Source organism: Pristis pectinata, chromosome 3, assembly GCF_009764475.1.
Source record: "Pristis pectinata isolate sPriPec2 chromosome 3, sPriPec2.1.pri, whole genome shotgun sequence".
NCBI classification, from domain to species: domain Eukaryota; kingdom Metazoa; phylum Chordata; class Chondrichthyes; order Rhinopristiformes; family Pristidae; genus Pristis; species Pristis pectinata.
The window spans coordinates 140939660-140967200 of record NC_067407.1 but is presented as its reverse complement, the minus strand read 5'-3'; the positions used below and the strand labels follow the sequence as shown (position 1 = coordinate 140967200).

The 27541-nt window shown below is 49.3% G+C and overlaps 1 protein-coding gene across 1 annotated transcript in view; it reads left to right on the top strand.

Moving 5' to 3' along the window:
- LOC127568877 (regulator of G-protein signaling 17-like) overlaps positions 1 to 27541 on the top strand; it is a 75179-nt gene that overhangs the window by 34869 nt on the left and 12769 nt on the right. Inside the window, exons 2-3 of the mRNA XM_052013103.1 lie at positions 5335 to 5474; positions 12086 to 12187. Of these exons, the coding sequence (XP_051869063.1) occupies positions 5359 to 5474; positions 12086 to 12187 (218 nt within the window). The 5' untranslated portion in view covers positions 5335 to 5358. The remainder of the gene's footprint in view (positions 1 to 5334; positions 5475 to 12085; positions 12188 to 27541) is intronic.

The following is a 27541-nucleotide window of genomic DNA, read 5'->3' as shown; positions in this document are numbered from 1 at the left end:
ATTGACAGGGTAGAGAGTAGGAAACTTTTCCCTGTAGCAGAGATGTCTGAAGCGAGAAGGTGTAGGTTTCGGGGAAGGGGGAGGAGGTTAGAGGGGGTTTGAGGAAGAATTTGTTCACCCGGGGGGGGGGGGGGGGTTGGAATCTGGAATGCACTGCCTGTGGGGGCAGTGGAGGCAGAGACTCCCACAGCATTTAAGAAGTACCTAGATGAGCACCTGAATCGTCAGGGTACAGAGGGCTGTGGACCAAATGATAGGATAAGATATATATATATATTTATTAGTCACATGTACATTGAAACACACAGTGAAATGCCCTTTTTGCATAGAGTGTTCTGGGGGCAGCCCGCAATGTCGCCACGCTTCCGGCGCCAACATAGCATGCCCACAACTTCCTAACCCGTACGGCTTTGGAATGTGGGAGGGAACTGGAGCACCCGGAGGAAACCCACGCAGACACGGGGAGAACGTACAAACTCCTTACAGACAGCGGCCGGAATTGAACCGGGGTCGCTGGCACTGCAATAGTGTTACACTAACTGCTACACTACCATGCCACCCTTGTGCTGGGAAATATTGCTGGGAAATGATGGGAAATGGTGGGCTGAAGGGACTGTTTCTGTGTTGTACGAGTCTGTCTTTGACTAAGATTAGCAAAGACACAGTATGGGTAGAATTATGCCGCTGTTTTAGACTTCTTCTCATGGGTGTCTTGTGTGTGGTTTCGTCAGGGTGATCCAGGCCTGGGGAAACTTGAACTGTGTAGAAAATCGAATGAACTGTTTTCAGCAGAGAGGTGTAGATTTTTAGAGAAGAAATGTTCTTTGGTGAACAAGGAATAACTGATTCATGTGGATGGGGACCCCGTGAATAGGTATCATCAAGTTCAAGGTGTCATCTAGTATGATAAGATGGCCTCCTAGCACAATAAGATGGACTCTTGACCTCACAATCTTGTTATGACCTTGGACATTACTGTCTGCCTGCACTGCACTTTCTCTGTAGCTGTGACAGTTTATTCTGCATTCTGTTATTGTTTTACCCTGTACTACCTCAATGCACTGCAGTAATGAACTGATCTGTATGCAAGATAAGTTTTTCACTGTACCTCGGTATGTGTGACAATAATAAACAGATTCCAATTCCAGTTCCTAAAGTGAGTGAGGAGAGAGCCCGGGTAAGGTCCCTGCACCTGGGTGGTTGGTCAAAGGGAGGCTTTGGCTCAGAGGACATGAAGTAGTCACCGTCCCACCGCCTCAAGGGAAAGCCAACGGGCATTTGACCATAAGACATAGGAGCAGAAGTTGGCTGTTCAGCCCATCGAGTCTACTCTGCCATTCAATCACGGCTGATTTATTCTTACCTTTCAATCTCATTCTCCTGCCTTCTCCCCATAATCTTTGATGCCCTTACTGATCAAGAACCTATCAATCTCTGCCTTAAATACACCCAGTGACTTGGCCTCCACAGCCGTCTGTGGCAATGAATTCCACAGATTCACCACCCTCTGGATGAAGAAATTCCTCCTCGTCTCTTTTCTAAAAGGAGGTCCCTTCACCCTGAGGCTGTGCCCTCGAATCTGAGACTCTCCTGCGAAACCAACTGGAGGGAAGAATAATTTGCCGGACTATGGGGGAAGGCTGTGGGATTGTGGCTGCCGAGATTGCTCCACAGGGAGCTGGTGTGGATTTGATGGATCGAATGCTTCCTCTCTGCTCAGGTGCTGAGCTAGTGGGTGGGAATAATGATGGAGTTGATTTAGATTTCAAGGTATTTTACAAAGCCGCTTATGTGGGAAGATTAAAGCTCATGGAATAAGTGACAAACAATTGAGAGTTGCCTGCAGAGATGAGGAAAGGAGGTGGTGATTAATTCAAAGTGCTTCACTAGTGCTTTGGGGGATGGGTTGGAAATATTTACAAGGGCTCCAGGGATATTTCCTCTGTGTGCAGATTAATGCTGCGAATTACTGACCGGGTTACTGGGGGAGATGGAAATGCAGAGCTGGGGTTACAGTTAGATTAACCATGATCTGACTGACTGGTGGGGCAGAGCTGAGGGTTAGACTGGCCTGAACAACACCTCATATTCCGCCTTGGGAATCTCCAACCTGATGGCCTCAACATCCATTTCTCTAACTTCCGGTGACCTTGATGACCTGACCATCTCCTCTCCCCCCAATCCTGCATCGTGTGTGTGTGTGTGTGTGTGTGTGTGTGTGTGTGTGTGTGTGTGTGTGAGAGAGAAAGTGTGTGGGGGGGTGTAAGGTGTGTGTGTGTGTATACGTGTGGGGTGTGTGCGTGCGTGTGTGGGGGTGTGTGGGAGTGTGTGTGTGTGTGTGTGGTCGAGGACAGTTTTCCATCTCCTGTACTTTTGAATGAAATGGACTCTTAGTAGCAGGAGTATCGAGCCCCAGGTGGGTTCACTGTTCTGATGCAGGGCTCTGACCTGACACACAAACTCTGCTTCTCTCTCCACAGGCGCTGCCTGACCTGCCGAGCGTTTCCACCATTTTCTGCTTTCATTTGAGATTTTCCAGCAGCCGTGGTCTTTAACCTTCACTCAGGCCCATCGTCCCCACGTTGATTTCTGTGTAGCGTAGTGTGTAACCGTAGAGGTGTCCGGCATGTGAAAGGAGCAGAGCTCATTTCAGATTTTGATATCTCTTATCTGCCCTGTCAGACTACAGTCCATTCAGCCCATTGTGTCTGTTCCAGCTTCTGGTAGACCCATCTAATCACTCCCGTTCTCCAGATCTCTCCCCTTCCCCTTCACTGAGCTCCCCAGCTACAAGGCCCATTTCCTTTGTGAATGCCGATGGAAATGACTCATTTAGGACCTCACCTGTAGCTTCTGGATCCACGCACAGATTGATCCTGGGGCCTACTTTTTCCCTGGTTATTCTTTTGTCTGTAATATCCTTATAGAACGCCTCTGAGTTTTCCTTTATCCTGTCTGCCAGTAATTTCTCGTGACCCCCTCCTTGCCTTCCTAGTTTCCTTTTTAAGCACCTCCCTACACTTTTTACATACTTGACATTTACTTAGTTCCCTCCATCTGGTAAATTGGTTTATTATTGTCACATGTACCAGGTACAGTGACAAATTTTGTTTTGCATGCCACCCATACAGATCATTTCATCATTTCAGTCCATTGAGGTAGTACAAGGGAAAACAATAACAGAATGCAGAATAAAGTGTTACAGTTACAGAGAAAGTGCAGTGCAGGCAGACAATAAGGTGCAAGGGCCACAACGAGGTAGATTGTGAGGTCAAGAGTCTACCAGGGGACCATTCAATAGTCTTACAACAGTGGGATCCTTTTTCCTCTTATCATATTATACCACTGCCAACGCCTCTTTATCCAACCCTCAATATCCCTCAACATCCAGGGTTCTCTATACTTGTTACTGTGCTGTCTACATTCGACAAGTCCTCCCTTATGTTAATGAAATTGGCCTTCCCCAATTTAACACCCTTATTATTTCTCCTGTCTTTTTCCATGAGATAAGATTTCTTTATTAGTCACATGTACATCGAAACACACAGTGAAATACATCTTTTGCGTAGAGTGTTCTGGGGGCAGCCCGCAAGTGTCGCCATGCTTCCGGCGCCAACATAGCATGCCCACAACTTCCTAACCCGTACGGCTTTGGAATGTGGGAGGGAACCGGAGTACCCGGAGGAAACCCACGCAGGCACGGGGAGAACGTACAAACTCCTTACAGACAGCGGCGGGAATTGAACCCGGGTCGCTGGCACTGTAATAGCGTCTCACTAACCGCTACACTACCATGCCTGCCCTTTACCACTTTAAAGTATACAGAGTTATGGTCACTATCTTTGAAATGATCCTACACTTACACTCCCTCTGCTTGACCAGCTACATTACCTAAGATAAGGTCTAGTAATGCTCCTTTCCTTGTTGCCATGTCTACATATTGTGTTGGGTGTTGAGTATCAAGGTTGGGAAGTCATGTTGCAGCAGCTGTAATGAAACTTTGGTTAGGCCACATCTGGAATATTGCATGCATTTCTGGTCACCCCATCACAGGAAGGATGTGGAAGGTTTGGGAGAGGGTGCAGAGGAGATTCAGCAGGATGTTGCCTGGATTAGAGAGTACTAGCTATAAGGAGAAGTTGGACACATTTGGATTGTTTTCCCTGGAATGTCAGAGGCTGAGCGGAGACCTGATGGACGTTTATAAAATTATGAGAGGTATAGATAGAGCAAACAGAGTCTTTTTTCCCAGAGTGGAAATGTCACATACCAGAGGAAATGACTTAAAGGTAATTCTGCCCCTTCTGAGCCTTTATCACCAAGACAATCCCAGTTAATAGCTGGGAAATTAAAATCCCCCAGTACGACAACCCTACGACAAGTTTTTCACTGTATCTTGGTACAAGTGACAATAATAAACCAATACCAATATGAATATTTTTATGGCATCTCTCTGATATCTGCCTACAGATCTGTTCCCCCATCTCCTGTTGACCGCTGGGAGGTCCATAGTACACCCCAGGAAAGTGATGATGCCTTTTTTTATGTTTAGTCTCTGTTCTTATTTGAGGAGCCTTTGAGGATAGATTGTATGAATTGTCTGCTGTGTTCTCTGACAGTGACCACACTTCATTGGTCCTTTGGGACATGCTGAGGTTGTGAGAGGTGGTCCACGAGTACTGGCCTCATTTCCTTTTGTATAATCTGGGGACGGACGGGCTCTGTTGGTGTTTCCTTCTGCTTCCTGCCTCAGCACCTGCCATTGCTGGGGAGGAGGAGCCCTGTCCCACCACGCAGTTACATCTGAAGTGATTGGTGCAGGGTGCCCAGTACCTTGACATTGAACATTCACCATTGGGGATGAAGCCAAGGGTGTAGGTTAGAAGGTCGAGCTCCATATGGTGAAAGGTCAGTCAATTAACCTCTCTGTGGCTAGGTTGTAGGGGTGAGCCCCTGTTACACCAGGTGAAAGGTCAAGGTGTGAACCCCAGTTACAGCAGGTGAAAGGTCACGGAGTGAACTCCAATTACCTGGTGAAAGGTGAAGAGTCATCATGCCTATCCGTGTTATACCAGCCTTGCGGACGAAAGTCAGTGTCTTAACCCCGAGCACGAAGGTCACCCAGGTCATCCTGAGGCAGGAAGCAAAAGGAAACACCAGCAGAGCCCATCCATCCCCATATTATACAGAAGGAAATGAGGCCAGAACTTCTGGACCATTCCTCACAACCTCAGCACGTCCCAAAGGGCGAATGAGGTGAGGTCGCTGTCGGACTGGCTCTCACACTGCCCCTCTCACTCACACTGCCCCTCCCCATCCTCTCTTGTTTTCCAGTGCACGGGCTCGGAACAAACAGTGATGGGAAAGAGGGCCGAGCCGAGGAGCCAGGAAGACTGCACCGAACCCCCGCCATCGCCCGGTCAGAGACCCAACACCTGCTGCTTCTGCTGGTGCTGCTGCTGCAGCTGTTCCTGGTAGGTTGACCGCCCACCACCCCCCCCCCCCCCCGCCCCTGCGCGGACCGACGCCGACTCACTGGACGGGGCCAGCATTTGTTTCTCATCCCTCTCAGCCCATGGGGAAGGTGGCGATCAACTCCCTCCTTGACCCACTGCAGCCTGTGAGGTGAAAGCCTTACCGAGTGTCGGGGCACCGGGACTCTGCTCCAACGAGTTGGCCGTTGTATTGGGTGGCTGTGGGTCAACCACTTGCCCTGGAGTCACGTAGAGGCCAGAGCTGGGTGAAGTTGGCTATGAACAGTAGTCCGAGATTCGTGGCGCTGGTGGGGATGGACAGGGCGGTGAAGAAGGCGTTTGGCACGCTGGCCTTCATCAGTCAGGGCACTGAGTGCAGAAGTTGGAACGTGATGTTGCAGTTGGTGGTGAGGCCGCACTTGGAGTATCGTGTACAGTTTTGGTCGCCCTGTTATAGGAAGGATACCATTAAACTGGAAAGGGTGCAGAAAAGTTTTACAAAGGACTCGAGGGACTGGGTTAGAGCGAGAGGTTTTTAGAGGCGAGGACTTCACTCCTTGGCATGTAGGAGACTGAGAGGTGATCATATGGAGGTGTATAGTATCCTGAGGGGCATAGATAGGGTGAATGTGCACAGTCTCTTTCCCAGGGTTGGGGAATCAAGAAAAAAAGGGTATAGGTTTAAGGTGAGAGGGGAAAGAGTTAATAGGAAGCTGAGGGGAATCTTTTTAACGCAGAAGGTGGTGCATAAATGGAGCGAGCTGCCAGACGAAGTGGTTGAGGCAGGTACAATAACACCACTTAAAAGACACCGGACAGGTACATGGATAGGAAAGGTTTAGAGGGATTTATGGCAAGCGCAGGCAAATGGGACTGACTTAGGTGGGCGCCTTGGTTGGCATGGACGAGTTGGGCCAAAGGGCCTGTTGCTGTGGTGTATGACTCCACATGGCTCCGGGGAGCAGGACGGACTATTAGGTTGATGTACTAATCTACTTTTGACAAGACAAGATCTCTTTATTAGTCACATGTACATCGAAACACACAGTGAAATGCATCTTTTGCGTAGAGTGTGTTGGGGGCAGCCCGCAAGTGTTGCCACGCTTCTGGCGCCAACATAGCACGCCCACAACTTCCTAACCCGTACGTCTTTGCAATGTGGGAGGAAACTGGTTCACCCGGAGGAAACCCACACAGACACGGGGAGAACGTACAAACTCCTTACAGACAGCGGCTGGAATTGAACCCGGGTCTCTGGCGCTGTAATAGCGTTATGCTGACTGCTACACTACCGTGCCTGCCCTTAGGAATAGTAAAGAGAAAAGGTAACTGGTGGGAGTTGTCTATAGACCACCAAATAATAACATTACAGTGGCACAGGCAATAAACCACGAAATAGATGTAGCAGAGGATGTGGAGAGTCTGCAATGCAGTGAGGAGGTAATTCTTCCTTAGCAGTGTGACTCATCTCCTGATGCATTGAACCAGGAGTCACCTATATTGACCAAACCACACTCACGGCCAATTTTACAGCTGGCTCCAAGTGATCTGACAGTACAATCGCTCCTGGTTTGAATCTCGGATCTTCTGTGCATCTCGATTGTGTGGAGGATTAGGCTCCCTCTAATCTCTAGATTAATAAAATAGTTGCCAATCAGTTTTGTCTCCAGCAGAAATTCAGCTAAAAATAAAACAAACAGCAAACTGGGTGGGTGCTTGCAGTGTCACAGACCAGGATCTGAGGCACAAAGACTCGAGAAAATCAATCATTCAATAGTTGCCCAAGTACTCTCTGTCGGAATTTCTTACAGTTGAGGACCCTATCTCTATTTATTGAGGAGTGTGCAGCACGGAAGAAATATTGGGACAATCACAACATTTAAAAGACATTTGGACAGGTACATGGATAGGAAAGGTTTAGAGGGATATTGGTCAAATGTGGGGAAGTAGGACGAGCTCAAGTAGACCACTTGGTCAGCATGGACGAGTTGGGCTGAAGGGCCTCTTTCCATGCTGTCTATCTCCATGACAGTGACCCCCCCCCAGATGTGGGATTGGGATTGAGGAGGGTGACAATCCACTGCAGGCCTGATCAATGATGGTGGCTGTTTTACCCACAATCCCCTGTATACCAGGGACCACTCTATCCATTAACCAGGGAGATAAAGCATGCTACAGTTATTGTGATTCTGAAAGATGCATCGAGCCATAGAGTCATACAGCACAGAAGCAGGCCCTTCGGTGGTACGTCCTTTCAGGCCCAATGGGAGGAGGGAGAAGAGAGGATGTCCGGGGCGGGTGGGGTCTTTGATTATGCTGGCTGCTTTACCGAGGCAGCGAGAGGTATAGACAGAGTCCACGGAGGGGAGGCTGGTTTCCGTGATGTGCTGGGCTGTGTCCACAACTCTCTGCAGTTTCAAAGGATGTGTGTCTACTGGATGCAAAGAAAAGGTCTTTCAATCGGCATTTCCTTCGATAACGCAGGTCATGGACCCCTGCAGACTCGAAGGGACATTGGGAAAGGATGAAGTTGGGCTGTGATAATCCTTGGTGGAAAGTGGAGTCTGATTTCTTTTGTTTTCAGCCATGATGCATCTGGATAGGATGTTTTCTATGGTGCATCCTCCAAATCCACAAAACACCCAGTCCAGTGGAGAGAATTTCATGGATTCCCAACCCTCTGAGTGACGAGCTCCTCCCTCCTTCCATCCCGAGTGGTTGACCCCTTTCCCCGAGGCTCTGCCCTGCCTCTGGACTCTGGGGGACCAAGAACCTCCCCCATCCAGGGCTGGTGCTTTTGCTGAACCTGGCCACAGAGCCATCAATTGGTGCTGCCACCCAGGGTATTTGCTGTATTTTCTGAGTACAAGGTTAATGGCAGTATTCTGGGTAGTCTGGAGGAGCAGAGGGATCTGGGGGTTATCCACAGATCCCTGAAAGTTGCCTCACAGGTGGACAGGGTAGTTAAGAATACTGATGGGATGTTAGCTTTCATGTTGTGGGATCGAGTTTAAGAGCCGCGAGGTAATGATGCAGCTCTATAAAACTCTGGTTAGACCACACTTAGAGTACTGTGTCCAGTTCTGGTCGCCTCATTATAGGAAGGATGTGGAAGCATTGGAAAGGGTGCAGAGGAGATTTACCAGGATGCTGCCTGGATTGGAGAGTATGCATTATTAGGAGAGACTAAGGGAGCTAGGGCTTTATTCTTTGGAGAGGAGGAGGATGAGGGGAGACATGATAGAGGTGTACAAAATATTAAGAAGAATAGATAGAGTGGACAGCCAGCACCTCTTTCCCAGGGCACCAATGCTCAATACAAGAGGGCATGGCTTTAAAGTAATGGGTGGGAAGTTCAAGGGAGATATCAGAGGAAGGTTTTTTACCCAGAGAGTGGTTGGGGCATGGAATGCGCTGCCTGGGGTGGTGGTGGAGGCAGGTACATTGGTCAAATTCAAGAGACTGCTAGATAAGCATATGGAGGAATTTAAAATAGAGGGATATGTGGGAGGAAGGGGTTAGATAGTCTTAGGTGAGATTTAAAGGTTGGCACAACATTGTGGGCCAAAGGGCCTGTATTGTGCTGTACTGTTCTATGTCCTAAAATACCTTCCCTCTGAGCCGTCGGCCAGGCCGCAGTGGACAGGACTCACCCGTTCGGGGGTTCAAATCCCACCCCCAGAGATGTCATGAGAATGCCCGGGAGTGCGGAGGGAGTGACAGAGCTGCCATCCTGCTCAGCTGAGGCATTTGGCTGACCCTCCTGCCTGACCTCTCCACCAGACGTAAAGTAATCTCATGAACTGAGAGTTCTCTCGATTCCATCCAGAGCCCAGGGGAATTATTCCGATCAAGAGCTCATTAAATGAGAGCTCTCTCTCTCTTGCTGCCAGTGCTCTCATCCATAATTAACAGCCTCCCTGGCTGCATTAAACACAGCGGAGGTGTTGGAGCCGTCCCATGTTCCCCTGACGATGTGCAGGACTTAATGAGCCTGCACATGCTGTGTATCTCAGTCAATTCCTCAAAACCGGTGCGATGTACATGGAACAGTACAGCACAGGAACAGGCTCTTCAGCCCACAATGTCTGTGCCGAACATGATGCCAAATTAAACTAAATCTCTTCTGTCTGCACGTGGTCCATATCCCTCCATCCCCTGCATATTCACGTCTCTAACAGCCTCTGAAACCACTATCATATCTGCCTCCACCACCACCCCTGGCAGCCCGTTCCAGGCACCCACCGCTCTCTGTGTGTAAAAAAAAACCTGCCCCGCACATCTCCTTTGAACTTTCCCCCTCTCACCTTACATGCATTCCTCTAGTATTTGACATTTCTACCCTGGGAAAAAGGTTCTGACTTTCTACCCTGTCTATGCTTCTCATAATTTTATAAACCTCTATCAGGTCTCCCCTCAGCCTCCGACACTCCAGAGAAAACAACACAAGTTTGTCCAACCTCTCCTCATAGCTCATACTCTCTAATCCTGGCAGCATCAATGACTACCGACCAGTGGCTCTGACATCCACCATCATGAAGTGCTTTGAGAGGTTGTCCATGGCACACATCAACTCCAGCCTCCCAGACAACCTGGACCCACTGCAATTCGACTATCGCCGAAACAGGTCTACAGCAGATGCCATCTCCCTGGCCTTACACTCAGCTCTGGAGCATCTGGACAGTAAAGGCACATACGTTAGACTATTGTTTATTGACTACAGCTCTGCCTTCAATACAATAATCCCAAACAAGCTTGTCACCAAACTCCGAGACCAGGGACTCAACACTTCCCTCTGTAACTGGATCCTTGACTTTCGAACCAACAGACCACAATCAGTGAGGACAAGCAGCAATACCTCCAGCACGATTATTCTCAACACTGGTGCCCCACAAGGCTGCGTCCTCAGCCCCCTACTCTACTCCCTAGACACTCATGACTGTGTGGCCAGATTCTGCTCTAACTCATCTACAAGTTTGCAGATGATACCACCGTTGTAGGCCGTATCTCAAACAGTGATGAGTCAGAGTACAGGAAGGAGATAGAGAGCTTAGTGGAATGATGTCATGACAACAACCTTTCCCTCAATGTCAACAAAAGAGCTGGTCATTGACTTCAGGAAAGGGGGCGGTGTACATACACCTGTCTACATCAGTGGTGCTGAGGTCGAGAGGGTTGGGAGCTTCAAGTTCCTGGGAGTGAACATCACCAACAGCCTGTCCTGGTCAAATCATGTAGATGCCATGGCCAAGAAAGCTCACCAGCGCCTCTACTTCCTCAGGAGGCTAAAGAAGTTTGGTTTGTCCCCTTTGACTCTCACCAACTTTTACAGATGCACCATAGAAAGCATCCTATCTGGATGTAACATGGCTTGGTACGGCAACTGCTCTGCCCAGGACCACAAGAAATTGCAGAGAGTTGTGGACACAGCCCAGCACATCACGGACACCAGCCTCCCCTCCTTGGACTCTGTCTTCACCTCTCATTGTCTTGGTGTAGCAGCCAACATAATCAAAGACCCCACCCACCCGGGACATTCTCTCTTCTCTCCTCTTCTATCGGGTAGAAGATACAGGAGCCTGAGGGCACGTACCACCAGACTTAAGGACAGCTTCTACCCCACTGTGATAAGACATTTGAACGGTTCCCTTATACAATGAGATGGACTCTAACCTCACGATCTACCTTGTTGTGACCTTGCACCTTATTGCACTGCACTTTCTCTGTAGCTGTGACACTTTACTCTGTACTGTTATTGTTTTTACCTGTACTACATCAATGCACTCTGTACTAACTTAATGTAACTGCACTGTGTAGTGAATTGACCTGTATGATCAGTATGCGAGACAAGTTTTTCACTGTACCTCGGTACAAGTGACAATAATAAACCAATGCCAATACCAATCCTAGTGAACCTCTTCCGCACCCTCTCCACATCCTTCCTGTAATGGGGTGACCAGAACTGCACACAATACTCCACTATTTTCTTCCCTGAATTCCCTAGCTTCTGTGACCTTCTCCGTGGTAAACAAAAAAAAATTTGGTAAATTGGTTTATTATTGTCAAATGTACAGTGAAAAACTTTGTTTTGCATGCCATTTCATCATGTCAGTGCATCGAGGTAGTACAAGGGAAAACAATAACAGAATGCAGAATAAAGTGTTAGTTACAGAGAAAGTGCAGTGCAGGCAGACAATAAGGTGCAAGGTCATAACAAGGTAGATCGTGAGGTCAAGAGTCCATCTTATCGTACTAGGGGACCGTTCAACAGTCGGAATAGAAGCTGTCCTTGAGCCTGGTGGTACCTGCTTTCAGGCTTTTGTATCTTCTGGCCGATGGGAGGGGGGAGAAGAGAGAATGTCCGAGGTGGGTTGGGGATATGAGAGAGTCAGGGGATCCCAGGTGGGAATCAGTGTCCAGCTCCTAGCTGTCCTTTCCTGCTCCCTTCCCTCTGGTCTGTGTGTCAATGTGTTGTCTCTCTGCTTATAAACCACCGGAGCCTGGTGACTGGAAATCACTGGCGTGGGAAGCTGCAGGTGAGACCACCCCAGTGTGTTCCCCCCACCCCTCCTCCCCTCCTTGCCCTGATGAAACTGTGTTTGCCCTTGCAGCCTCTCCGCGCAGAAGGACGAGAGGGAGGAGATGACGGGGAGGCCCACGGAGGAGACCAGGATGGAGACCACGGTGGAGACCATCGAATCTGCCGAGGAGAGGTCAGTGGGATCTTCCGTTTTAGAAGCATGACCCTCAAACCCAGGGTCAGATTTGGCAACGCACTGTCATATGGAACACAGAACAGTACGGCACAGGAACAGGCCCTTCGTCTCACAATGTCTGTGCTGAACACGATGCCAAATTGAACTAAATCTCTTCTGCCTGCATATTATCCACATCCCTCCATCCCCTGCATATTCACGTGTCCATCTGACAGCCTCTTAAACAGCACTATCATATCTGCCTCCACCACCACCCCTGGCAGCCCGTTCCAGGCACCCACCACTCTCTGTGTAAAAAAACTTGCCCCGCATATCTCCCTTAAACTCTCCCCCTCTCACCTTAAATGCATGTCCCCTAGGATTTGACATTTCTACCCTGAGGAAATAAATGTTGACTGTTTACCCGATCTCTGCCTCTCCTAATTTTATAAACCTCTATCAGCTCTCCCCTCAGCCTCTGCTGCTCCAGAGAAAACAACCCAAGTTTGTCCGACCTCTCCTTATAGCTCATACCCTCTAATCCAGGCAGCATCCTGGTGAACCTGTTCTGCACCCTCTCCGCAGTCTCCACATCTTTCCTGTAACGGGGCGATCAGAACCGCACACAATACCGATATAAGCCTGCCTCAACTTCTCTTCTGTGCCAGTTCCCCATAACCCTCAATTCCTCGATCTTTTAAATATTTATTTATCTTCACCTCAAATATATCTAGTGATCTGTCCTCCACCACCCTCGGGGGCAGAGGAATCCAGGGATTCACTAGCCCCTGAGAGAAGGAATATCTACACACTTCAGTTTTAAATAACCTCCCTTAAGCAAGTGAACTGTTCTCTCCGAATCCACTCCATCAAAGCCGTTCACTATTTTAAAGAACTCAATCTCCATTTCTCATAAGAAAAGACACCCAGTCTGTGCATCCTTTCCCAATCCCTGCTCTCTCACGTTCCTGGTCTCATCCTCGCAAATCAACCCTGCACCCTCTCCAGGTCTCCCTATCCATATTGACCAGAACTCTACGTGGTCACACCAAGGTTTAGCATAGCAACTTCCTAATTCTGTTCCTCAGGAATTAAATCCTAGTAACACACAAGATACTGGAGGAACTCAAGTGGGTCAGGCAGCATCTGTGGAGGGAGATGGACAGTCAATGTTTCAGGTCGAGACACTTCATCTGGACTGGAAAGAGGGGAGAAGCCAAGTATAAAGAGGTGAAGGAAGGGGAAGGGAAAATTTTTTTTATACTGGCTCCTCCCCTCTACTCTCATAGTCCAGAAGAAGGTTCTCGACCTGAAACTTTGACTGTCCATTTCCCTCCACGGATGCTGCCTGACCCGCTGAGTTCCTCCAGCATCTCGTGTGTTGCTCCAGATTTCAGCATCTGCAGTCTCGTGTGTTTTCATGAAACCCTAGTAAGATAAGATAAGATTTCTTTATTAGTCACATGTACATTGAAACACACAGTGAGATGCATCTTTTGCATAGAGTGTTCTGGGGGCAGCCCGCAAGTGTCGCCACGCTTCCGGCACCAACATAGCATGTCCACAACTTCCTAACCCGTACGTCTTTGGAATGTGGGAGGAAACCGGAGCACCTGGAGGAAACCCACGCAGACACGGGGAGAACGTACAAACTCCTTACAGATGGAGGTGGGAATTGAACCCGGGTTACTGGCGCTGTAATAGCATTACGCTAACCGCTACGCAACTGTGCCTGCCTTTATGGGCTTGTTAACCCATTGCACAACTTCTTCTCTAAGATCCCTGGTTCCTCTAGCGCACACACCCTCTAAGTAAAGTGCCTGCCTTGCATTTAGCTGGGTAAATGAAGGCTATTGGTCTCTTAACTCCCCTGTTAGTGAACACAGTCATTTTAGTTTAGTTTATCATTTTAGTTTACCATTGTGCTAAAAGGGATGGACTCCGAATAGATCCATCAAATCTTCAACACTGGATGCCGTGCATTTGGAGTATTGTGCACAGTTCCGGTCGCCCAGCTATAGAAAGGATGTCACTAAGCTGGAGAGGGTGCAGAAAAGATTTACGAGGATGTTACCGGGACTGGAGGGCTGGAGTTATAAGGAGAGACTGGCTAGGCTGGGACTGGTTTCCCTGGAGCGAAGGAGGCTGAGGATTGACGATAAAATGGACTCTTGACCTCACAACCTACCTCGTTATGACCTTGCACCTTATTGTCTGCCTGCACTGCACTTTCTCTGTAACTGTGACATTTTATTCTGCATTCTGTTATTGTTTTCCCCTGTACTACCTCAATGCAGTGTTGTGATGAAATGATCTGTATGGATGGCACTGTACCTGTGACAATAATAAACCAATTTACCTTTTATTAGTTTATAAAATCCTTATTATTATTCTTATTTATTAGTCACATGTACATTGAAACATACAGTGAAATACGTCTTTTTGCGTTACGGAGAATGTGCTGGCGTCAGCCCGCAAAGTGACGCCACGCTTCCGGCGCCAACCTAGCATGCCCACAACTTCCCAACCCGTACGTCTTTGGAATGTGGGAGGAAACCGGAGCACCCGGAGGAAACCCACGCAGGCGCGGGGAGAATATACAAACTCCTTACAGGCAGCAGCGGGAATTGAACCCAGGTCGCTGGTGCTGTAACAGCATTACGCTAACCGCTATGCTACTGTGCCGCATGGGGGGTGTAGATAAGGTGGACAGTCACAGACTTTTTCCTAAGGGTCCGGAAGTCTAAAACTAGAGGGCAGAGATTTAAGGTGAGTGGGGAAAGGTTTAAAACCTGAGGGACAACCTTTCACACTGAGGGTGGTGGGTGTACGGAACAAGCTGCCAGAGGAAGCTGTAGAGCTGGGTACAGTTACAATGTTTAAAACATATTTGAACAGGTCCATGGATGGAGGGATATGGGCTGCATGCAGGCAAATGGGGACTGGCTCAGATAGACATCTTGGTTAGCATGGACCAGTTGGGCCGAAGGGCCTGTTTCCCTGCTGTGTGGCTCTGTGACTCTACAACCATCATCAGCAGAAGCACTCCAGAATAATTCTATTGATTTGAGAACAATTTGCACAGATTGGAAGGTCATCGATGTGACCCCTGTGTTTAATGAAGGAATGAGACATAAAAGAGAGAGAGCAAACACTGACCACAATGTGGGGAAGGTCTGGCGGCTTCTGTAGATGTTTCAGATCTGGGATCCTTCACCGATAATCGGTATTGGTTTATTATTGGCACATGTACCGAGATACAGAGAAAAGCTTTGTGTGCCATCCAGACAAATTGTTCCGTGCATCAGTAGATGGAGGTAGTACGAAACGAAAACAATAACAGAATGCAGAATAAAGTGTTACAGTTACAGAGAAAGTACAGTGCAGGCAGACAATAAGGTGCAAGGGCCACAAGGAGGTAGATTGAGAGATCAAGGGCTCATCTTTAGTGTATGTGAGGTCCGTTCAGGAGCTAATAACAGTGGGATTGCTGGTGCAATGTAGGCAGACAATAAGGTGACAAAGTAGATTGTGAGGTCAAGAGTCCATCTTATCGTTCTAGGGGACTGTTCATTGGTCTTGTAACAGTGGGATAGAAGCTGTCCTTGAGCCTGGTGGTACGTGCTTTCAGGCTTTTATATCTTCTGCCCGACTGGAGGGGGGGAGAAGAGAGAATGTCCGGGGTGGGAGGGGTCTTTGATGACGTTGGCTGCTTTACCGAGGCAGCGAGACGTGTAGATGGAGGCAGTGGAGGGGAGGCTGGAGGAGACGATGTGGCGGAGGGAGACACGGGGTGATTGCGGTGAAGGGAGAGATGGGAGTGGGTATGGTGGGTGCTGAGCGCCCTGTCAGATAGAACAGTGCACCGGAGAGTTTGGGCTGCAGCAGGAGACAGGTAGGACTCACCTGGTCGGCAGGTGAGGGGAGCAGGCAGCCCCGAGGGGAGAGTCTGACGTGTTGTTGTTTCAAGGTTTCAAAGGTGACAAAACCTGAGTTCAGTTCCCTCATTAGCGTCGCTGCTTCCAGCTGGAAATGATTTCCCACGCTGCGTACAACAGGGAGGCCCCGACCATTCACCAGCATCCTTTCAGGAACCTTCTTGTAGTTGTCACTCCCTTCATTTTATGATTCTCCTTCCCCTGAACCCCCCACCCTTCCCCTCCCCCTCACCCCTCCCCCTCCCTCCCCCACCCTACCCCACCCCACCCCTGACTTCCCGCACCCCACCCCTCCCCCTCATCCCCACCCCTGCCCCCTCACCCCTCCCCTACCCCTCATCCCTACCCCTGCCCCCTCACCCCTCCCCTACCCCTCATCCCCCCCTCACCCCGTCACTGCCCCCACCCCTGCCCCCTCACCCCTCCCCCTACCCCTCATCCCCACCCCTGCCCCCTCACCCCTCCCCCTACCCCTCATCCCCACCTCACTCCGTCACTGCCCCCAACCCTCTCCCTCACTCCCCCCAACTCCTCCCCCACCCCCCACTCCAACCCATCTCCCTCCCCCCACCCCACCCCCACACCCTCACCCTCCACCCATCCCCACCCCACCCCTCACCCTCACCGCTCACTCCACCCCACCCCTCACCCCTTCAATCCCCCACCCCACCCCCTCTCCCCTCATCCCCACCCCCACTCACACCGCCCACACCACCCTTCCCCCTCTCCCCACCCCTCATCCCCACCTCACCCTGTCACTCAGCCCCCACGCCTCCCCACCACTCCCCCTCACACCCCTCCCCCATGCCCATCACCCCTACCCCCTCACTCCCCCCACCCCCACCCCTCCTTCCCCCTCACCCCTCCTCCACACGTCCTCCTCACACCCTCATCCCTCCCCTCCTCACCACCCTCCCCCTTACCCCTTCCCTATCACAGCACCCCATCAACCCCCCTCACCCAGCACCCCTCCCCATCACTACCCTGACCCCTTCCCGTCACCCCCTCCTCATTACCACCACCCCCTCCCCCTTCCCCCTCCCCATCAGCCCCACCCATCCCATCGGACACCTGCCTTTTCCCACCCGCATCACACACACCCTCACCCCCAATGCCCATCTCTCCCTCCCCCCTCCCATTCCACTAAAGGGGATTAGGCAGGAGCCTCAGGATCCCCCGGCAGAGAAGTTTTCTGCTGGCGTTGGACTGCGGTTACGTATCAGGCAGGCTGATCGACTGTGGTAGTCTGGATGCTACCTGATCGGCGGGTCAGGCAGCATCCGTGGAGGCAAATGGACATTTGACGTTTTGGGTCCAGGTGAAGGGTCTCGACCTGAAACGTTGACTGTCCATCTCCTTCCACAGATGCTGCCCGACCCGCTGAGTTCCTCCAGCAGATTGTGTGTTGCTCCGGATTCCAGCATCTGCAGTCTCTGGTGTCTCCCACTGTGGTAACCTTCTTGGCCTTGGAGACATGAGTGAGCCTGGTGTGGGTCATACAATAACCTGAGCGGTTCAGAGTTAGCTGCACTTCTGCACGTGTTTTAAAACCAGCTTTCTCTTTTAGAAGTTTTACGAGGATGATTCCTGGAATGAAAGGGCTTACATACGATGAGCGATTGTTGGCTCTTGGACTGTACTCATTGGAGTACAGAAGAATGAGAGGGGACCTCACAGAAACATTTCGAATGTTGAAAGGACTGGACAGAGTAGATGTGGTGAAGCTGTTTCCCCTGGTGGGTGAGTCCAGAACTAGAGGGCACAGTCTTAGAATTAGAGGGTATCCATTTAGAACAGAGATGCAGAGAAATTTCTTTAGCCAGAGAGTCGTAGATTTATGGAATTGGTTGCCACATACAGCTGTGGAGGCCCGATCACTGGGGGTGTTTAAGGAGGAGATTGATAGGTATCCAATTAGTCAGGGTATCAAGGGATATGGGGAAAAGACCGGGAATTGGGGCTAGATGGGAGAATAGTTTAGCTCATGGTGAGGTAGCGGAGCAGACTCGATGGGCCGAATGGCCTACTTCTGCTCCTTTGTCTTGTGATCTTGTGAAGTGAGGTCATTCTCATTCTGAAAAGGTACGTTCTCTGGACTGTCGGACCAGTAGCCCACATCCCCGTCTCCGCTGTTGCCCACCTGAGCACCAGGTGATTCTGAGCCACCAAGGTTAGCTGAGTGAGTGACTGCAATGAGAGACTCTCCGCGTCATTGGGTCGCCAGAGCTTCTTGAGAAGTGGAAGCCATCTCAACCGGTTATGGATCCTACACCGTGCGTTGCAACCAGGTGCCTTTGCACTGGGGGGTAAGGGGGGGGCAATGTGAATGGAGAACCAATGGGCAGACAGACCCCACGGCAACTGCAGGCAGCCCAGTGGCCCAGCGGGTAGAGCTGCTGCCTCACAGCTCACGAGACCCCGGTTCGATCCCGACCCCCGGCGCTGCGTGTGGAGTTTGCACGTTCTCCCTGTGACCGCGTGGGTTTCCCCCCAGTTCTGTCCCAAAGACATGCGGGTTGTAGGTTAGTTGGCTGCTGTAAATTTCCTCTAGTGTGCAGGTAGGTGGTGGGAAAATCAGGGAACGGTAGGTTGACACATGAGGGATAAGTAGTCAGGGGACAGGGAAATGAGAGGGGCAATGGGACTGATGGGATTGCTTCCCTGGGAGATTGCAGAGACCTGATAGGCCAAATGACCTCCTCCTGTGTTGTGGTGAGTATAAGCTCCCATTTACTAAAGCAATACAAGAGGGCATGGCTTTAAAGTCATGGGTGGGAAGTTCAAGGGAGATATCAGAGGGAGGTTTTTTACCCAGAGAGTGGTTGGGGCGTGGAATGCACTGCCTGGGGTGGTGGAGGAGGCAGGTACATTGGTCAAATTCAAGAGATTACTAGATAAGCATATGGAGGAATTTAAAGTAGAGGGATATGTGGGAGGAAGGGATTAGATAGTCTTAGGTGAGGTTTAAAGGTCGGCACAACATTGTGGGCTAAAGGGCCTGTATTGTGCTGTGCTGTTCTATATGTTCTATGTTCAAAACAGGAGTACGTCACAGCAACTTTATCAATGGTGACACAGGTGGACTGGGTAGTGAAGAAGGCATTCGGCACGATTGCCTTCAGTTGGGGCATTGAGTGCAGGAGTTGGGATATCATGTTACAACTGTACAAGTTGTTGGTGAGACCACACTTGGAGTGTCGTGCGCAGTACTGGTCGCCCAGCTATAGGAAGGACGTCATTAAGCTGGAGAGGATGCAGGAAAGATTCACCAGGATGTTACCGGGACTGGAGGGCTGGAGTTATAAGGAGAGGATGGACAGGCCGGGACTGCTTTTCCTGGAGTGAAGGAGGCTGAGGGGTTTATAAGATCACAAAGGGCAGAAATAGTGTGAACGGACACAGGGCAGTGTTGTCTAAAATGAGAGGGCGTAGATCTGAGCTGGGAGGGGAAATAATTATAGGGGAAAATTTTCACATTTCAGGGTGGTAGGTATATAAGATAGGTTTATAAAATAATGAGGGACTTAGATAGGGGATAGTCATTTTCCCAGGTTGGGGGAGTCTAGAACTAGAGGGCACAGGTGGGAGGGGAGAAACTTAAAGAAGATCTGAGGGGTAACTTTTTTTCACCCAGAGGGTGGTCCATATTTGGAATGAGCTACCACAGGAAGTGGTTGAGGCAGGTACATTAACAACATTTAAAGGACACTTGGACAGGTCCATGGATTAAGATAAACCAATTAAGATATCTTTATTAGTCACATGTACATCGAAACACACAGTGAAATACATCTTCTGCGTAGAGTGTTCTGGGGGCAGCCCGCAAGTGTCGCCACGCTTCCGGCATCAACATAGCACACCCACAACTTCCTATCCCGTACGTCTTTGGAATGTGGGAGGAAACCGGAGCACCCGGAGGAAACCCACGCAGACACGGGGAGAACGTACAAACTCCTTACAGACGGCGGTGGGAATTGAACCTGGTTCACTGGCGCTGTAATAGCGTTACGCTAACTGCTAGGGATATGGGCCAAACGCGGGCAAATGGGACTAGCTCAGATGGGAATCTTGATCGTCATGGACAGGTTGGGTCAAAGGGCCTGTTTCTGTGCTGTATGACTCTATGGCTGGGAGCCAGTATAGGTCGGGGGACATGAGGTGAAAGGTGAAGTGCTCTAGTGTCAAGACTGTTTCCCTGAGGATGGATATTTTAAACTGGCCAGGGCACTCTCTGGTAATGGAGAGTCTGGCTGGAGTCCATCAAGGTCCAGGGTGAGGGTTGGATTAAAGAGGCAGTGGTAAAATTAAACTGTTTTGTTCTTGGTAAATTTGTTTATTATTGTCACTTGTACCGAGGTACAGTGAAAAATTTGTCTTGCACACCGATCGTACAGGTCAGTTCATTACACAGTGCATTGAGGTAGTACAGGGTAAAACAATAACAGAATACAGAATAAAATGTTACAGTTACAGAGAAAGTGCAGTGCAGGCAGACAATAAGGTGCAAGGCCATTACGAGGTAGATTGTGAGGTCAAGAGTCCATCTTATCGTCTTAGGGAACCGTTCAATAGTTTTATAACAGTGGGATAGAAGCTGACCTTGAGCCTGGTGGTACGTGCTTTCAGGCTTTTGTATTTTCTGCCCGATGGGAGGGGGGAGAAGAGAGAATGTCCTGGGGTGGGAGTGGTCTTTGATTATGCCGGCTGCTTTACCGAGGCAGCAAGAAGTGTGGACAGAGTCCACGGAGGGGAGGCTGGTTTCCGTGATGTGCTGAGATGTGTCCACATCTCTCTGCAGTTTCTTGCGGTCCCGGACAGAGCAGCAAACAGAAATGCTAAACATCTGGCGTGTGGGTGGTGGGGAAACGTCGACTGGAAGAAGCCCCAGCATCAGCCCAATGCCAGCTGAGGAAGGAGCAGGAATTGGCAAGGGTTCAACAATCCAAGAGAACTCTGTTCCCACTGCCTCCACAAGAGAGATTGACAGCTCATCCAAGCACTTTTATTAGTTTGGGGGAATTCAAGATCTTCCAGCTGTGTTTACTTCCCGAGCCAGAGCAACGTTCACAATTTTATTGCCCCTAAACATTTGGTTTACCTCAAGCAAGGTTATTTATTCCTTTCACCAGCTGGGCTCCATGAGTCGGTAATGTTGGTTAACCCCTGCTCAGTGAGGAGATTCCTGAGTCATGGAATCATTGAGTTTACTGCCCCATGGCATTGATACCTAGCTCCCAGCTGTATCCCTGTCCTGTTAAACGTGGGGAAGGTGATACGGGGAGATCCAGGGATGTCCCACATCTCTCTGCCAAATCCATAAACACTTAGGAGCAGAATCAGGCCATTCGGTCCATCATAGTCATAGAATCATACAGCACAGAATCAGTCCCTTCAGCCCATCACACCCATACCGATCTTTTTGCCTGTTTAATCCCATTTGCCCACGTTAGGTCTGTATTCTTCTGTACCTTGCCTATTTAAGTGAACGCATCTGATTCCAGCAGAGAGTTCGAGATATAGAACATAGAACACAGAACGGTACAGGAACAGGCCCTTCGGCCCACAGTGTCTATGCTGACCATGATGCCAAATTAAACTAATCCCATCTGCCTGCACATGGTCCATATCCCTCCACTTCCTGCCTGTTCATGTGTCTGTCTTAAAGACTGCTAATCATACCTGCCTCCACCGGCACCCCTGGCAGCCCGTTCCAGGCACCCACTGCTCTCTGCATAAAAAAACTTGCCCCGCACATCTCCTTTAAACTTTCCCCCTCTCACCTTAAACCTCCGCTCTCTGGTATTTTGACAGTTCCACCCTGGGAAAAAACTTCGACCATCTACCCTATCTATGCCTCTTATTATCTTGTTTACTTCTCTCAGGTCTCCCCTCAGCCTCTGACGCTCCAGAGAAAACAACCCGAGTCTGTCCAACTTCTCCTTATAGCTAATACTCTCTAATCCAGGCAGCATCCTGGTGAACCTTCTGCACCCTCTCCAAAGCCTCCGCACCTTTCCCGTAACGGGGTGACCAGAACCGCACACAACACTCCAACAGTGGCCTGACCAAAGTTTTATACAGCTGCAACGTGACTTCCCGGCTTTTATACTCAACACCCTGACCGATGAAGGCAAGCGTGCCGTACGCCTTCTTTACCACCCTGTCTACTTGTGTTGCCGCTTTCAGAGAGCTATGGACGCACCCCAAGATCCCTCTGTATGTCAATGCTCCTAAGGGTCCTGCCATTCTCTGTATACTTTCGTTTGCTTATTGCTTGTTTCTTTAGTTCTTTATTTGTCATTGTACTGTTGCAACAACAACACAACGAGATTACGATGGCACTCCCTTGCTTAATCAAAACAGTAAATTGATAAGAGCAATTATAACTATAAAATAAAACAAACATACTTACACAAATATAAAGTATATAAAAAAAATAAAAAGGCAGTGTGCAAATGAACCATGATAATCAGCAGCATATCAATATCAATGTATTAAATAACACCGTGATGAGTCCAGCCGGTAAAGGGGGGAAGACATAGTATGTGTACGTATGTGTGTATAGGAGGTGTCAGTCCATGTTCAACAATTTAACAGCTTTGGGAAAAAAGCTGTGTTTCAGTCCTGTAGTGTGTGCATGTATTGTCCTGTATCGCCTACCAGAGGGGAGTAGTTTAAAAAGGTAGTGAGCAGGGTGAGTTGGTTCTCGAATGATGCTTAAAGCCCTGCTCCGACATTGAGCCTGATAGATGTCCTCCGTCGCTGGTAACTGAGTCCCAATGATGTTTTGATGACCCTCTGCAGAGCCTTCTGCTCCTTCCTAGTGCAGCTGGCATACCAAGCAGTAATGCTGTATGTCAGGATGCTCTCCACCGCACACCGGTAGAAGTTCACCAGAATGTTCTGAGACAGTCTGGCTCTCCTCAATTTCCTCAAAAAATAGAGGCATTGCTGTGCCTTCCTCATGACAGCTGAGGTGTGTATTGCCCAGGAAAAGTCCTCGGTGATGTATGCCCCCAGGAATTTAAAACTGGAGACTCTCTCCACAGCCTCGCCACCAATGAACACTGGACCAAGATCTATCTTCCTTGACTTCCTGAAATCCACCACAATCTCTTTAGTCTTTTGGGTGTTGAGAATGAGATTATTGGCGGAACACCAGGCTGTCAGGTTTTGTACCTCATCCCTGTCTGCCAATTCATTATTGTTCACGATCAGGCCAATGACTGTCGTGTCGTCTGCAAACTTTATGATGGTGTTTGTTTCATGGACGGATGAACAGTCATGAGTAAAAAGGGCATACAGGAAGGGACTCAGCACACACCCCTGGGGAACACCAGTATACAGGGTGTGGGTAGAAGATATGTGCCCTCCTAACCTGACAGTCTGCGGACGATTGGTCAGAAAGTCCATAATCCAGTTACAGATTGTTGTATTCAGGCCCAGGCTGTGGAGTTTGGACACTAATCTGCTGGGAATAACTAACACAGTCCAAAAAGAGCATCCTGACATACGTGTCCGGTCTTTCCAGGTGCGCCAGAGCAGTATGGAGGGCGAGACTAATTGCATCCTCCGTTAATCTATTTGCCCGGTAGGCAAACGGTGGCAGGGATAGCACGTTTAATGTGCTTCAAAATCAGTCTCTTAAAGCATTTGGCTATGATCAGTGTAAGTGCAATTGGGTGATAATCATTCCGGCAGCACACATTTTTTTTGCTTAGGAATGGGCACAATGATTGTTGATTTAAAACACGTAAGGACAACAGCATATGTCAGGGAGAGTTTGAAGATGTTAGTGAAAACCCCAGCTAATTGGTTAGCGCATGCCTGAAGCACACGCCCTGGTACACCATCAGGTCCGGCTGCTTTCCTTGCGTTAACACTGTGTAGTATCCTACTGACCTCATTAGTATCAAGTACCAGTCCATAAGGATCTTGAGGCAGTCTGACCATTTCCTTGCTGTAGTTCTCCCCGTCAAAGCGGGCAAAGAACTTATTAAGGTCCTCTGCCAGTGAGATGTTACTGTTTACAGGCTGGGTGTCTTTCATTTTATAATCAGTGAAAGCCTGTACTCCTTGCCACATGCGATGGGGATTATTATTGTTAAAACTGTCCTCGATCCTAAGTTTGTAGTCGTGTTTTGCTGTTTTGATGCCGCGTTTAAGATTTGCTCTAGCTAGACTATAGGCAATGGTGTCTCTAGCTCTGTAAGTAGCATCTCTAATCTTTAGCAGCTTCCCAACCTGTGTATTCATCCAGGGTTTCTGGTTTCTTTTAGTACTTAACCTGCCGAAATGTATCTCCTCATCTTTGTCTGGATTAAACTGCTTCTGCCGTTTCTCCACCCAAATTTCCAGCTGATCTATAACCTACCATATCCTTTGACAACCTTCCTCACTATCCAGATGCAGTCTCACTAGATTCTTACCTAAGTAAGATGGCTCTATTCTTGTTATCAAATCCTCTTGTGAAAAAAGCTACAGAAGGTGCAGGGCTGAAACTCTAAAGGTCATGAGGAAAGCAAAGAGGGCACTTGAAAACATATCAGCAGGTAAAATCAAGGAAAATGCTACGATCTTCTGGGAGAGAGGGTTAGAAGGGAAAGAGTTGGTCCTATTGGAAGCCAAAATGGCGGCCTGAGTTCGGAGACACAAGACGCATCAAATTCTGAATGAATACATTGCATCTGTCCTCAGGGAACGATACGGACATTGTGAAGTATTTAAAGTGATAAAATAGGATTGGTAAATTGGTTTATTATTGTAACATGTACTGAGGTACAGTGGAAAAAAGGTAGAAAAAATGAGGCTAGAAAAGGGGAGAAACCTCGCCCCCACCACGCTTCTTCTTTTCGTCCCTTTCCCAACCTCTCTCTCGTTTATCTACCTTTTTATTTCCTCCCTCCTTGCTTTGACCCACTCCCCCAGTGGATCTGCTCTCCCCTCCTCCCCCGCATCTGCCCATCGCTATCTCTTACCTGCATCTACCTATCACCGCCCTGTGCCCACCCCGCCTCCCCTCTTTTGTCCACCTATCACTGCTCTGCTTTTCCCCCCCGATATATCGGGCTTCCCCTTTTCCTATCTTCAGTCCTGAAGAAGGGTCCTGACCCGAAACGTTGACCACCTGCTTTTCTCCACGGATGCTGCCTGGCCTGCTGAGTTCCTCCAGCGTCGTCGTGTTTTTCATCCATACAGATCATTTCATCACATCAGTGCATTGAGGTCGTGCAAGGGAAAACAATAACAGAATGCAGAATAAAGTGTTACAGTTACAGAGAAAGTGCAGTGCAGGCAGACAATAAGGTGCAAGGCCATAACGAGGTAGATTGTGAGGTCAAGAGTCCATTTTATCGTACTAGGGAACCATTCAATAGTCTTATAACAGCGGGATAGAAGCTGTCCTTGAGCCTGGTGGTACGTGCTTTCAGGATTCAATATCTCCTGCCTGATTGGGGGGGTGGGGGGGGGGAAGAAGAGAGAATTTATTAAGGATCAGAAGGCAGTAAGCTCAGATAAAATATGTCCCAGTGCAGCTTCAGGCTGTCGGTTTCCAGCGCTCTTTGCCACGGTGTTGTAGAGCTGAGGCAGGACATGGATGCTCAGAGGGGGGAGAAAGGGGAGACAAGGGGAGGTTGGGCCTGAGTAACTGCAGTTGGGTCAGCTTCCCATTGGGACTGGGCATTGGTCATTGGTTTGTTATTGTCCCAAGAGTCACTTACAGCACGAAAACAGGCCCTTCGGCCCAACTCGTCCATGCTGGCTGTGTTGCCCAGCGAGCTAGTCCCATCTGCTCACGTTTGGCCCAGAGCCCCCGAAACCTCTCCTATCCATGGACTTATCTAAATGGCTTTTAAACGTTGCTAAAGTGCCCGCCTCAACCACTATTTCTGGCAGCTCGTTCCAAATACTCACCACCCTTTGCATGAAGAAGCTGCCCCTGATGTCCCTTTTAAATCTCTCACCTCTGATCTTAAACCTCTGCCCTCTTGTTTTTAAGCACCCCGTCCCTGGGAAAAAGACTGTGTGCTTTCACCCTGTCTATGCCCCTCATGATCTTATACACCTCTATCAGGTCACCCTGCAATCTCCTACCTTCCAGGGAATAAAGTCCTAGTCTACACAACCTCTCCTTGTAACTCAGGCCCCCAAGTCCAGGCAACATCCAGGTAAATCTCTTCTGCATGTGAAAAATTTTACAGCGAAAATCTTTTGTTTGCATGCACTCCCAGACAGATCGTTCCATACATAAGCACATTGAGGTAGTAAAAAGAAAACAGAATATAGTGTTACAGAGAAAATGCAGCGCAGGTAGACAAATAAAGTGCAAGGGTCTCAACAAGGTATATTAGAAGATCAAGAGTTCATCTTTCGTGTATGAGATGTCCCTTCAAGAGTCTGATTACAATGGGGTGGAAACTGTCCCTGAGCCTGGTGGTACGTGCTTTCAGGCTTTTGTATCTTCTGCCCGGCGAGAGAGGGGAGAAGAGAGAATTTTCAGGGTGGGTGGGGTCTTTGATTATGTTGGCCGCTTCACCAAGGCAGCGAGAAGTGTAGACAGAGTCCATGGAGGGGGGCTGATTTGTGTGATGCGCTGGGCTGTGTCCACAACACTCTGCAGTTTCTTGCAGTCCTGGGCAGAGCAGTTGCCATACCAAGCTGTGATACATCCGGATAGGATGCTTTCTATGGTGCATCGATAAAAGTTGGTGAGAGTCACCAGGGACATGTGGAGATGAGGGAGGTGGGAAGTACCAGCAAGTCAGCTGAGCCCTTTTTCCACTGAGTGTCAGCTGCAACCCGGCCTGCGCTGGGGAACGGGTCTTCGAGCAGGAGGCTGTGGCTGTTGCTGAGCTGTGGCTGTTTACAGACCTGCTGCTTCACCTCGGAATGCCCTCCACCATTGTTTACCACTCTGTCCCCGAGAAAACAAGTATGATGGCCGTCCCAACCAATCACAGGCCTCCACAGCCAGCCCATCAGAGAGATAAGAGGCGGAGGGGGGGGGTGAGTGGAGACTGAGCAGAACTGAGAGTGCCAGGAAGGAGCAGAGGCAGTAACATTCCGGGAGCTAACCGTTGGCCAGAACTCGGAGACATGCAGAATAACAGGCAGATTGAGAAGAAGAAGAACACAAAAGATGAAGAAGATAACAGGTAAATGACACAATTGGGCTTTCCAATGGCAGCTGGACCTATCCTCATCAAGAAGATCTCACTCTCTGTGAGACCATCCTCTTCCTGAGCCACATACACTTGTTCACATTGCCCGTTACCCAAGTGTGATCCCGCCACAAACTATTACAGGAAGGGTGTGGAGGGGGTGCAGAAGAGGTTCGCTGGGATGCTGCCAGGATTAGAGGGTATGTGCTATGAGGAGAGGTTGGACAAACCTGGGATGTTTTCTCTGGAGCAGCAGAGGCTGAGGGGAGACC